The sequence below is a fragment of the Rhinopithecus roxellana genome, chromosome 16 (genome assembly GCF_007565055.1).
Source record: "Rhinopithecus roxellana isolate Shanxi Qingling chromosome 16, ASM756505v1, whole genome shotgun sequence".
Taxonomy (NCBI): Eukaryota; Metazoa; Chordata; class Mammalia; order Primates; family Cercopithecidae; genus Rhinopithecus; species Rhinopithecus roxellana.
The window spans coordinates 85,131,500-85,145,453 of record NC_044564.1 but is presented as its reverse complement, the minus strand read 5'-3'; the positions used below and the strand labels follow the sequence as shown (position 1 = coordinate 85,145,453).

The 13,954-nt window shown below is 40.8% G+C and overlaps 1 protein-coding gene across 8 annotated transcripts in view; it reads right to left on the bottom strand.

The window, feature by feature from the left end:
* Window positions 1-13,954, bottom strand: part of FANCC (FA complementation group C) — a 217,563-nt gene that overhangs the window by 137,389 nt on the left and 66,220 nt on the right. For all 8 annotated transcript variants that reach the window (XM_030919731.1, XM_010372004.2, XM_030919736.1 and 5 more), the window contains 2 exons: window positions 12,394-12,478; window positions 5,633-5,727 (listed from right to left, as the gene is read on the bottom strand). In XM_030919731.1, coding sequence (XP_030775591.1) covers window positions 5,633-5,727; window positions 12,394-12,478 — 180 coding nt within the window. The remainder of the gene's footprint in view (window positions 1-5,632; window positions 5,728-12,393; window positions 12,479-13,954) is intronic.

The following is a 13,954-nucleotide window of genomic DNA, read 5'->3' as shown; positions in this document are numbered from 1 at the left end:
TTGGGATGAGCAATCTGCTTTACTCAGTCAACCAATTTAAATGCTAATCTCACCCCAAGACACCCTCACAGAAACACACAGAGTAATGTCATCAGGACCTTGTGTCCAGTCAAGTTGATACTAAGATTAATACCAAAGATAAACAACAAAAACAACGGAGAGATTCAGGATCACACCTGTGCACCCAAGGCACCTGACGCATGACGAAGGTAGCACCACAGATCACTGGGAAACGATTTTCAATAACGGTGCCAGCCAATGGGATATCAATGTGCAAACGAGACGAAAGCGGACTACTTACTACCTCACACCATACCATAAAAGTTACAGGTGGATCACAGACTTACATGGGAAAAGCAAACCAACATGCTCTTAGAAGATAATATAGAAGAACTTTATGACCTTGGAGTGCAGAAAAATTTATTAAATAAGGCACAAAGTGGCCGGGCATGGTGGCTCACACCTGTAATCCCAACACTTTCGGAGACTGAGGTGGGCTGATCACCTGAGGTGGGGAGTTTGAGACCAGCCTGATCAACATGGAGAAACCCCATCTCTACTAAAAATACAAAATTACCTGGGCGTGGTGGCGCATGCCTGTAATCCCAGCTACTTGGGAGGCTGAGGCAGAAGAATCACTTGAACTCGGGAGGCAGAGGTTGCAGCAAGCCGAGACTGCACCATTGCACTCCAGCCTGGGCAACAAGAGCGAAACTCTATCTCAAAAAAAAAAAAGCAACAAGGGGCACATAGGGGGCAGGGGCATCCAGAAGCAGTCAATGTTCTGTTCTATTTCCTCGGGTGGTGATTACAAGGATCTTTCACAACTTGTTAAGCTTGGCATTTATGTTTTGTGTAAGTCTGTTAAATCTTTAAATTTAAGGTTTTTTTTGAAAAAGAAGAAAGTAGAGGACAGAAGGTATCTGGATATTGCTTAGTACTTCATTTCCAAAGGGAATACAGATAGAATACACCACCTTCGGATCTCTGTTCCTGGCACCCTGTTGTGTGTGTGTGTGTGTGTGTGTGTGTGTGTGTGTGTGTGTGTGTGTGTGTGTTTCATCAGAATAAAAAATAATAGGGGCATGGTTTTGCCCAGAGAAGACAGGCATCGTGTGTGTGTGTGTGTGTTTCATCAGAATAAAAAATAATGGTGGCATGGTTTTGCCCAGAGAAGACAGGCATCGTGTGTGTGTGTGTGTGTTTCATCAGAATAAAAAATAATAGGGGCATGGTTTTGCCCAGAGAAGACAGGCATCCTCCTACATTTGGCAGGCCCTGGAAGCCTTCCCCATCTATTGTAGCATCTGAGAGCAGACTGTCTTTCTAGGTCCAGTGCTGTATCCTCAGCCTCTATAGTAGTGCCTGGCAAACAGTAGGTGCTCAAAAAGTATCTGTTCAGTGGATTCACCAGTAAAACTACGTTTTTCAAGAGCACATATTCCCAAAAGACATGAAAGAGTCCCAGAACTTCGTCTCTGAACTGTAAGAAGAGCTGTTGAGGCGGTGCTCTATGACGGCACATTCAAGGTTGTCAGTAAAACTCCAAAACATTTTATTAATGTGTTTCCAATATAACACATGCTAACATGTCAAGTGTCAAACAGACCATTTTTTCTCTGTGCTGAAAATACAACTCAGTCTGCCATTTTCAAATTTATTAATTAATTTGAATGTTTACTGAATTTTGTAATTTACTGAAGAAATTATTAGTTTTCGATTTAGGGTACTTCAATCATACTTGTAATGCTCCAACAACACAGAATGACCCAAGATTTTATTACCACAATTAGAACACCCTAGCACATGGCAGGCCCTAATAAATACTTGCTGAATGAATTAGCAAACATTAAAATATGGCTGTTTTATAATGTTCACAAGGATATTGCATGACAAGGTACACATCTTTAACGTGTATCATGTCACTCTAAAACCTCCATGAAGAAAATATCACCTCCAAGCTGAAATCAAGTACACCCGAGATGTGAACTGATTTATAAACCAACCTACAGACTACCTTCTATCTTGCTGCATTTATGGCCAACGTGAGATTATGTATGTACTGACTGATGGTGGGCAATGTAATTAGCTTTAGAGTTAAGAGTTAAATAATTAATATGTTAACAATAAATTGTTAAGAGTTGATCGTTAATATGTTCTCAGACATCGTTTTATCGGTTCTTGTTATTTAGTTCAGGCTTGCTTGGTAACTAAGGAGGGAAACCGTTTTCCCAACCTCCCATATCCTCACCTGCTCCCTACCCGCACATTCATCTCAATGTAAAGCATGTTCAGGACTTGCTCAATTCAGCCCACCCCACCCTAGTCTGGCTATCACCTCCTTCACTGCCAAAGTCCTCCCTCCTTTCCCGCCAAGCTTCTTGAAAGAGTGAAGTTTATCATCTCTGCTTCCTCACCTCCCCGTCATTTCTCAATCTGGAGCAATCTGGCTATTCCCCTCCACCTCTCACCAAACCTCTCCTCATCGAGTCTTTGCTGACAGTGGCTGAATCCAAGTAGCATTTCTCGACCCTTCTGCCTTATGCTCCATAGCCACCCTGTCCAACACAGTGGCCACCTGCCACATGTGGCTGCAGAGCACTGCAGTGCAGTAAGCACCAGGGAGTAACTGAACTTTTTATTTAATTTTAATTCAATTTTAATTTAAACACCGATACTTGATTCAGTTATAAAATTCCTTGGAACAACCTGGGTATGTGAATCTACTTTTTCAACCCTATATTTTATAAAATCTAAATACAGATCAAGAATTTGCAAAGAAAATTTAATGTCTGAATGAAGATACAACACGTAGATGTAAGTGTTAGTGTAACATACACACTGGATTTCAAAGATATATCATGAGAAAGATTATAATCTCATTAGTAATTTTAATATTGATTACATGTTGAAACGATGGTATTTGGGATATACTGAATTAGGTAAAATATCTTCTTAAAATTAATTTTAACTATTTCTTTTTATGTTTCTTAAAGCAGCACCTGGAAAGTTTACCATTATCTATGCAGCATGTATTTTATTCCTACTAGACGGCGCTGCTCTATGGCATTAGATATGAACGTGCACTAATTCTCCATTGCTTCTCTCCTTCTACTTCTTGGACCCCTCCTTGTATTCTGCAGCATCAATCATTCTTCCACTTCCCCTTAAGGTCAGTGTCTCCCAAGGCTCTCTCCAGTTCTCCTGGGCCCCTGTCCCAGCACCCACCTCACCTAAGGCTTCTACTATTCCCACAGGTGGCTGACTTTCAACCCTCTGCCAGCAAATCAGCTTGCTCCCCTGAGAATGGGATATTCACCTGCTCTCTGGACATTTCCAGCTATGCCTAAGTGTATCGACATTTAATCTGCCATTATACCTGCTGGGTATTCACCTTATTAATATTTAATAAATCGGGCCCCCTCCTCCATTTCTTTGAGGCCCTCCCAGTTTCTCAACTTATCAGTACAATAGCTTCCAATGTCTATCCTTGGCCTCTTCTCAACCAACTTCCTTTTGCTGTTAGTCTCTAAAACTCACACTGGCGACATGATTTCTCTGACTTTTTTTTTTTCTTTCTGAGACAGAGTCTTGCTCCGTCACCCAGGCTAGAGTGCAGTGGCATGGTATCAGCTCACTGCAACCTCTGCCTCCCAGGTTCAAGCGATTCTCCTGCCTCAGGCTCCCTAGTAGCTGGGACTACAGGCGCCCACTACCACGCCTGGCTAATTTTTTGTATTTTTAGTAGAGACAAGGTTTCACCATGTTAGCCAGGATGGTTTTGATCTCCTGACGTCATGTTTGGCCCACCTTGGCCTCCCAAAGTGCTGGGATTACAGGTGTGAACCACCGCGCCCAGGCATGATCTCTCTGTTTAAATACTCTGGTGGCTGCCCCACTGCCATCAAGATAAAAACCTTCTATAGCCATATGCAAGGACTGTACTTGCCAGTCTCTCTGGCTTCGTGCTTCATCACCAACTCCACAAAACCCCAAGTTCCAGGTACACCTAAGCACCTGCAGTCCCCTGAATATGTTTGCTTTCTCACCACCATACTTTGCATAGTCTACTTATGCTGACAGGAATATGTTCCCTAACTATATCCTTGCTCTCCTAGCTGTCCTTCAGAACTCAATTAACACGTTACCTGCCCCAGGAAATGTCTCCAAACCCCCATGTCAAAGTAAGTGTCCCCCTCTACATCACCATCATACCTAAACACAGCTCTAGTCATAACCCAACCATGCTACCCTGGAGTGACCTGGTTACCAGTCTGGGAATTCCCTGAAGGCACAGATTAAGTGTTTTCACTCCCTGAACTATATTTAATAAGTACCTACTAATAAGTAGATAAAGTATTAAACAAAGAAAACACAGAATAAAATGTAAGGCTAGAAATTTTTAAATAGGCTAATAAAGTCATGAGTTAAATGAAAGTTAACCCAGTCACGCTAAAAACACTTCATTAGATGGCCTACTTCAGGACTGAATGAGCTATCTAATGCAAAATTATATGCTAAATATGCATTAAAGTATCAAATGCTCAATAAAAGCAACAATTAAAACAATTAAGGACTAAATATGTTATTTTGTTTCTTAGGCCTTGTTACGCACTCTTTCTTCCCTAATTCTACTCATCCGTTCCTTTCTTCAGTTCCTTACATGAATTTTCCTTCCAATTAAAGTTTGTATTCTTTCCTTCCATTGCCCAATCCCTCTGACTCCCTTCTATTCTTTCAAACAGAAAAATATAAATACAGTCTTCATCATCTCTGTTAGCAATTTTGTCTAAAACAAAGAAATCGTAAAAAGCAGTGAATGTAACGATCTCACCAGTCAGACTGACAGACAAAACCATATGCACTCATCTGTTTGGACGATTTCATAATGCTAAGCAGCTAATCTGAACCACATGCATACTAAGTGGAGTCTGACCGGCACCAGCAAGTCCTGGGGTTGCTGCAGAAGGCAGTGTGGGGAACAGAAAAGAACAGCCAATGCGCTGCTGATGACGGCAGCTGCAGCCCAGCTTCACCACAGCGCCACCTGACGCCTGCCCTTTGGGAGAAAGCAGAAGCAGACAGGGAAATCTAGGAAGCTGTCAGCTATCTGGACTAGTACAGTAGGTAGCCAATTGCAAAGCGTGAGCAGCAGAGGCCACGCAGCACCAAGATCTAGTCTGTGCATACGCTGGCCCAGGCGCCAACTTCGGGATACAAAATAAAGAGTGCTGCTCCCGCCGCACTGCTGAATCTTCATTTTACTACAAAACAGATTTTGAGAGAGGCAGGGAAGCACATGGAAAGGAATCTAAACCAAGTTGGCAGGAAAAAACAATTTTTTGAAGGATAGCAATTGTTAGAGTGAAACGGAATACATTAATCACCTGAAAGAAGCTTTTCAAAACCACTCAACATTAGGTCTTCACCCTAAAGAATTATATCTTTTGGAATTCACAGTCAAGCAAAATTGAAATCTCTTGAAAAAGCAAGATAATGTAACAGTGAAAGGTATGTTTGAAAAAGTTTCTAAAACATCATAGAACTGGATCCCCCCCAACAATTTTTTAAGCAGCACTTTTAAATAATCAATTTAATTCAAAGAAGTGCTGAACAAGATTTACTCTCTTACCTGTATCCAGGAGTTAAGTTTTGATTGTCTAGAATTCTGTGGTTCCTTGTTAATTAGACAACATAAGCACCATATTAGAATTTTTTGGCTTTCATCTACAAAAAGGAAAACTTAATGAGTAAGTTTTATCAAGCAGAAAAAATAACCAATATAAAAATATTTTAAACATTATATTTAGGAAAATCTCAAACTACTAAGTTCACAGTACAAGTATCCCTGAATGTAACATTTGCTTTCTCACCACCATACTTTGCACATTCTCTTTCTGCTGACAGGAATATTTTCCCTCACTCTATCTTCGCTCTCCTAGCTGTCCCTCAGAATTCCCTAAGCTTAACTTTGTGGAGTTTTTTCCTTCTTGTGGCCTTGGGATCACTTAACTCTTGTGTGGTCAATTTCCTTTCTGTAACAGTAGCAATTTTTAAAGCCAAATGAGAAGGATGGAAAGAACTCAGAGAACTGGGCTTTCCTCATGATCAGGTTTTCACATTTCCAGCGGTTAGTAATTTCCACCTTTCTAAGGCAACTTAATGGTTACAGGCAGTGAGCAGCCAATATTTCTGATTTAATCTTTTAATTTTCTAATTTGCCAAAATATCTTCACTTGTTAAAAATCAATTTAATAAAAAGGATTGTTTTAAAAAATATTTTTAGTACCAAGTGCTTTGGATAAAAATAGAAGTCTCTTACATGCTCCTTTACTCTAAAATGTAAATTCTTTAAAATACAAAACTTTACCAAACATGCAATAAAAATCTGAACTTTGAAATCTTACATTCTGCAGAAACATCCACTTGATGAACCACTTTCTTTTTCCTCTTGTGGTGACTGAGTCTATTCTAGCTGAAGATTGTATAACACAATTAAGAAACAAAAATGAGGCCTAGAAACTGAAGATGTCTAGAAGTACCCGAGCTAGGGCAAAGCAACTTCAGACTTTACCAGGCCATGGAGGTGAAGCCAAGACACCCGGTGCCCAGAATCAGTCCTCTCTACCGCCTCATCTTCTGTAATCTAATAAACCCAAGCTTTCTCTTTTTATTGAGACACGGTCTCGCTCTGTCACCCAGGCTGGAGTGCAGTGGCATGATCTCAGCTCAGTGAAACATCCACTTCCCAGCCTCAAGCCATTCTCTCACCTCAGCCTCCTGAGTAGCTGGGACCACAGGTGTGTGCCACACACCCAGCTAATTTTTGTATTTTTTGTAGAGAAGGGATCTCACCATGTTGCCCAGGCTGGTCTCCAACTCCTGAGTTCAAGTGATCCTCCTGCCATGGCCTCCCAAAGTGCTGGGATTACAGGCATGAGCCACCATGCCTGGCCAAAACCCAGCATTTCTAAGGACTTCATTAACAAAGAAATAAGAACAATACCAACTCTAGTAAGCGACTTCTGTATTTTTATCCACAAACTAAAGATTGCTAACAGTAATTTTTAAACCCATTTTTTCCCGTGAACATATATAGCTTAAGCTTTTCCAATAACTAACATCTCTGAAAAAACTTTATCAGGGGTTATTCTGAGGCCATTCATTTTTTCCCCTAGTTTTTATGAGTTCAAATAAACTATTATAAAGCACTGGCTTGCCTGAGATCAGTTCATTTCAAGAGTCGTATAATTTAACCACTAAAGATCCTAAGATTCTTCAGGCTGAACCAATGTCACTAACTAAAAATGTGACTGTTATGCTTCCCATAGTTTAAATACTAGAAGAAATTCTACCTAGCTTCATGTAGCAAGTGTGACAGATGCACCCAGTGACATCCTTACACATGCAGCAGGCTGTTAAAAAGAATGTAATCTGACGGGGATCATTTCCAAACACCAGACACTCACCACCAAAAAAAAAAAAAAAAAAAAAAGGAAAAAAAGGAAATGTCAGTTTATGAAGCTTAAATCTAAAAGAATACCCAAAACTGGGAGTTTCCCCAGGTGTGGAGTGATTGCACAAACTTAGTTCAAACAGTATATTATTTTTTATTTTTCTCCCAAAAAATAAAAAAAGAGAAGGAGCCAGAGAAACTTCCACCCAACCTCTAGGGGGTGACTTTCCATGCCCAGAGTCAATGCACTGAAATGCACTGCTAATGAGCTTACGGCTTGCTTTGCTTAGGCAATTTACAAACATGAGCCACAGACTGCTATTCATGAGTGCCACCAGCACTCACTCCAGGGGCTGGCATCTGTCAGACTCTACCCTGGAGGCCTTGAACTCAGGCTGGAGCATCCCACAAGGCATGTTAAGTGAGATGGGAAACTGCCTGGGATTCACTGCAGGGACAGTCGCTGACAGTCCATCTTAGTGTAAATTTGGATTCTAAAAATGAGTGGAAAGGAAAGGAAGATGACAACATACACTTGCCACCTTATATTTTACCTTTTGGTATCTGGAATTGAAATTCCACATAAAAGCTAAAGCAATTCTTTAAATTTTAATTCTACGAAGTATGAAGGCAGCAAATGTTTAAGACAATAAATATTCACAGTTTTAAGCTGCTAAGTTTGGCGGAAATTTGTTATACAGAAATAGAGAGCGAATAGTGAAGAAGAGAAGTAACAGCTGTCATGCTTAATCATGAGGGCAGAGTTAGAAACAATGGACCAGAATTTCAGAAGGTGAAGGCAGTATTTTTACGCTGAAGACATCACCGAATAAAAAGGTATTCTCTAACTTTCCATTATTATCAATTTCTTCTCTTCTCTTTTCAGTATCTTTTCATTTCCAAATCATCCCTCCTTCCTTATTACCCTTTTCTGATCTTGTTCTCCATGAACACTACGTATTACTTACTTTTTTCCATGATGAAAACAGTTTGCTTTTACTGTAATTAAAAAGCAATCTTGGGCTGGGCATGGTGACTCACGCCTGTAATCCCAGCACTTTGGGAGGCCGAGGTGGGCAGATCACGAGGTCAGGAGATCGAGACTATCCTGGCCAACACAGTGAAACCCCGTCTCTACTAAAAACACACACACACAAATTAGCCGGGCGCGGTGGCGGGCGCCTGTAGTCCCAGCTACTCGGGAGGCTGAGGCAGGAGAATGGCGTGAACCTGGGAGGCAGAGCTTGCAGTGAGCCGAGATCACGCCCTGCACTCCAGCCTGGGCAACAGAGCGAGACTCCATCTCAAAAAAAAAAAAAAAAGAAGAGCAATTTTGATATTATAAAACCATAAGAAAAGATCCCTTCCAGGAAGAAAATGCCCAACCAGTGAAACAACAGGGACAACACAAGCAACATCTGACTGCTCACGGGGTTTCGTGCTGTTCAGCCACCTCTGCGAGCTCAGAGCCAGGGCACACCTCAATAGGAAACTGAAATTTAAGAGCAGTTCAAAAGGTAACACGAGCGCTGAGACAGAAAGGGATGGAGAATTTGTTTCTGGTTGTCGGAGGGGCCAAGGTAATGCAGATAAGGTGCTAAGGAAAGATGATAGATACGAGTTCAAGGACACCAGGGTAAATCAGTCTGAACTCCTACTCTCACAAAGAAGAAACGTGAGACCCCACAAGTTCAGCTGCCCTGTCTCAGAGAATCACATCTTCAAGTCTGCCCCAGCAGGGTCTCTCCTGAGAAACCCTCCTTTCCTCTCAGCAACTGCTACTCCCATCAGAGAACCATTACATTGAGTCAGGCTGACCTGCTTAAGTATCTCTTTTTCCCTGACTGGAAGCTCCCAGTGGGCAGAGACGGTGAGCCGCGTTTTCCTAAGGGCTGGCACACACACACAAAAACACACTTTATAGGCTGGGTGTGGTGTAATCCCAGCACTTAGGGAGGCCGAGGTGGGCGGATCATGAGGTCAGGAGATCGAGACCATCCTGGCTAACATAGTGAAACACCGTCTCTACTAAAAATACAAAAAATTAGCTGGATGTGGTGGTGCATGCCTATAGTCCCAGCTACTCAGGAGGCTGAGGCAGGAGAATCCCTTGAACCCGGGAGGTGGAGGCTGCAGTGAGCCGAGACCACAGCACTGTACTCCAGCCTGGGCAACAGACCAAGACTTCATCTCCAAAATAATACTAATAATAATTGGTAAATGCGTGCTGAGTGAATATGTATGTGCAAGTGAAGCTGGCTAGTGGGAATGCCAAGACTGGAACACTTCAGTCACAAGATGTGATCCAATAGGGACAGAACATTACAGCAAGGTGGACTTTAAAGTCACACGAGGAGTGGGGTTCTGGCTCTTCTTAGTGTTGTATTCTAGGGAAAGCGACTCACTGACTCTAATCCATAATTTTCTACCCTGCAACACTGTCATCAAGAATTAATTAGGTCCATTATGTAGTCCACAGAGAACAGTGCCCAACTCAAAGTGAGCAATGCCTCTCACACTACATCATAAACCTCCCCGTGTTTCTCACACTTCTGACTTGAGGACGTATTACATCCACCATGTACATTAAAAGGACGTAGAATTTCTTTCCTTCTAAAAAGCAGTTAATAAATCCATGAAGCCCCTAACAATGGGTACTGCTTTTAAACGAAGGTCATTCAACAATTTCTTTTCCTTTTTCCTGCCATCAATATTGGCCTAGATCAATGTTCTTCAAACTTTTGGTCAAGAAGCATCAAGGGTTATGAAATCAGTATCGGGTCATGAACACCACTCACTATGAACAGCATAGTGAATATGGACTGCACAGAATAATACAGTAGTCCCCCTTTATCAATGGGGGAAATGTTCCAAGACCCTCAGGGGATGTCTGAAACTGAGAACAGTACCAAACCTTAAATACAGTGTTTTTTTCCTATACACATACCTATGATAAAGTTTAACTTATAAACTAGGCACAGTAAGGGATTAACAAGGACAACAGTACAACAAATCAACTGAAACTACGCAGTGGAATGAAAGTTATGTACTACACTGTATCGTTACAGTTGATTTCTCGTATTGTTGTTCTTGTTAAACCCTTAGGCCAGGCGCGGTGGCTCACACCTGGAATCCCAACACTTTGGGAGGCCGAGGCAGGCGAATCGTCTGAGGTCAGGAGTTCAAGACCAGCCTGGCCAACATGGTGAAACCCCATCTCTATTAAAAATGGTGAAACCCCATCTCTATTAAAAATGCAAAAATCAGCTGGCTGTGGTGGCAGGCACCTGTAATCCCTGCTACTTGGGAGGCTGAAGCAGGAGAATTGCTTGAACCCAGGAGGCGAAGGTTGCAGTGAGCCGAGATGTCGCCATTGCACTCCAGCCTGGGTGACAAGAGCTAAACTCTGTCTCAAGAAAAAAAAAAAGTTAAGTAAATGTGATCTCTCCATTTCTCTCAAAATATCTTATTGTACTATACTGTAACTGAAACTGCAGAAAGTCAAAGGGGGGTGCTATTGTATGTATTCTTTCATGAGATGTGTTTCACTGTGTGTGTGTGTGCATATCCATATGCATATACACACATACACATATACATAATGTATTTCTGGTCAAAGATGTTTGAGAAACACTGACCTAACTGCAATAGATAAACCAAGGACAGGTAACGTGGCCCTGATGGGCAAACACATTGCTGCCTCACTAGTTTTGCCATTTGAATCAAGAACTTGAAGAAGTTTAGGGGATGGGGAAAGAGGTGTAAGTGGCAAGGAGGATGGACATACGAGGGTGGGGCAGAATGAGGGAGGCCGAGTGTGTGGGCGTCCATGCACGCCTGCTCACAGGGCTAAACACGCATGTTGTTCCTTTCCCGCCTAGTTCACATCTCTTCCAATAATGACTATGACAGCCTAGAAATGGGAAACTATAGGATTCTTTACAACATCAAAGGGGAATATTCATTTTATTTTGGGTTCTAATGTCATTACATTATGCAATTAGTCTTTGACTTTAAAAAATCTTAAAAGTAAATATTACATTAGCTAATACTACAGTCAATCTAAAGCAAACCTCAGCCATGCTCCTTGGGAGGCCCTAGGACGACAAAGAGAACTAAAACCACGGTTCCTGCTCTTGAGAGTCATGCTGTCTTCCAGGGCATCAGACCGTGAAGTAAGTGTATTACAGGGAGGTGCTGGAGGCCATGGAGACACTCCCAGCAGCTCCTACCTCAGCACAGTAAGGCTATTTCAAAGGAGAATGAGTGTGAAAGGAACCCTGCCACAAAGTGCCTTCAGGCACTGTTAGTAACAGGACCCGGCTACCACCATGAGGTACAGCTGTGGAAGCTGGCACAGGAAATGAGACTGGACAGCAGACAGGAGCTTGCTGAAGGAATACCTCCCCTAAGTGCCCCCACATTCATCTCCACCTTGGATAAAACCAAAATGGCACCCTTAAATAAAGTCACAGCGGCAACGCCAAAGGCAAAGTCATGGCAGGACTCAGACTCTCAAGAATGACTTTACAACATGGAAACAGTGTGTGAGTTATGAAACCGTGAAACAAAATTAACTCGGTATCATTAGTATAGCTATTTTATATTGAATTTAAAATGAAGTTATGAAAGTGATTACAGGCAAAAATAGATATTTAAATCATCTAGGAGTTGCTGTCCTCTAATACAAAGAGCTCTATTTTCCTGAAGATCTACATGGTGCGTGCATGCATGTGTGTGTGTGTGTGTGTGTGTATCTATACAAACCTACACACACATACCTGGACAACAGTGTAGGAGGCCATCTTTGTAATGGAACAATGAATACATTTGATAAGTTGTTCCATAAAAAAAAAATAGGAGAAAGGTTCATAATGTAAGCCTCTGTGAAACAATGCAAAGATTATATTTTGCGAGGACACGTTTTGGATTCTTACCGTATGCTAAAATAAAAGGATTCCAACAAGCTTTTGCCAACAGTTGATCAATTGTGGGGAATCTTTCAAAGATTGTATTAGAATTCTGTGAAAGAAAAATAAATTTTGGTCAGTAAAAGCATTATGCAACTCAGAAAGACTGAACTGACATTACAGGTTGAGGGAGCTTGAATGCTTCTTGTTTAGTATACCATTTTTAAAAGTAAGCAAAAAAAGATTAGAGAAGATCTTTAGGTAAGTAATTCAAATAAAGTTTAAAAAGCAACCAACCACCTTACTTCATCCTTAAACGGGGTCACCAAACTAAGATGTATGACACAGGTAAAATCAATTGTGTTGCAAAATTAATTCTACTCATACTTAATAGTCAATAAAGGCTTCTTTATTTAAAAATAAAGACTGCTTAAGAATTGAAAACACATTATTGGTGATTACTAACTATATAATCCCACATCTTTATCCTGGTTTTCATTCTAACATAAGAGAGGTTACGAACTCAACTCCAGTAAGACTATTTCAAAGAACAAGGTTTAAAGGGACGAGACTCTGGAACTTGTAAAGAGAAATAAAAGCAGCCAAAGCATAAATGTATATATCTCTGTTTATTACTATTGTGATGACTGTGTGGCAAATGACATCATACTTAGGCTGTAACAATCTAAACCCTGAAACAGAAAAAGGATCAACCAAATAGATTTAAAAACACACGTGCATGCTATTGCACAACTGGACCTTTTTCCACTTGTTACCTTTCACAAAAGCTCAGAAATAAAAGCAAACTAGGATAAGGTGCAAGCAAGCTGACACAATGGGCACTTTCTGCTCCTGCGGCAAAACGTCTCACACGTGTCCCAGCATCAAGGCTGGTCCCAGACGTTTTGGGACCACATAAAGGTCAAATTCCATATGTCTCATTAAAAAAATTTTTAAAAATTAGCGTTGGTTGTTCACACAGACTGTATCTTTCCTTACAGTTTCTAAAGACGTATGAACTCATACTACCAATACAAATTATTCTTCAAATTTCCTACTTACTCTTTGATTCCAGGAAGAAAAGCTTAATACAAGAGCACTTTGTTAAGTGACAATTTTGCTTTTCATTTTGAAATTAAATACAAAATACTAGCTCATAATATATAAACGTGCTAAATCATAAAAATATCATAATAAAACGACATCAAAATGAAAATACAGTAAATTTTGAAAATAATAAATTATATAATAGTAAAGATACTCAAAATCTTAATATTTATAAAAAGTATTACATTCATAAGAAGAAACTGTAATATTTATCATCTCTTAGGACAGCCCACTTGAGAAGAGGGTTGAGGAAAAGGTTAAGCATGTAGCAAATTCTCCAAGATTCAAGGGACACGAAGGCCTTTAAAAGAATCCCATTTACTACCTGACAACAAGCATGAAATCTTGATTATTTAAAAACAACTTGTTTGGTCAGGAAGACTCATGTGACAATACAGCTACTCAAGAAGAAATTATAATAATATAATAAATCGGAGACTAGGAAGCCAGCTCTTGAGTAACCTGTCTTCCTAATCCATTG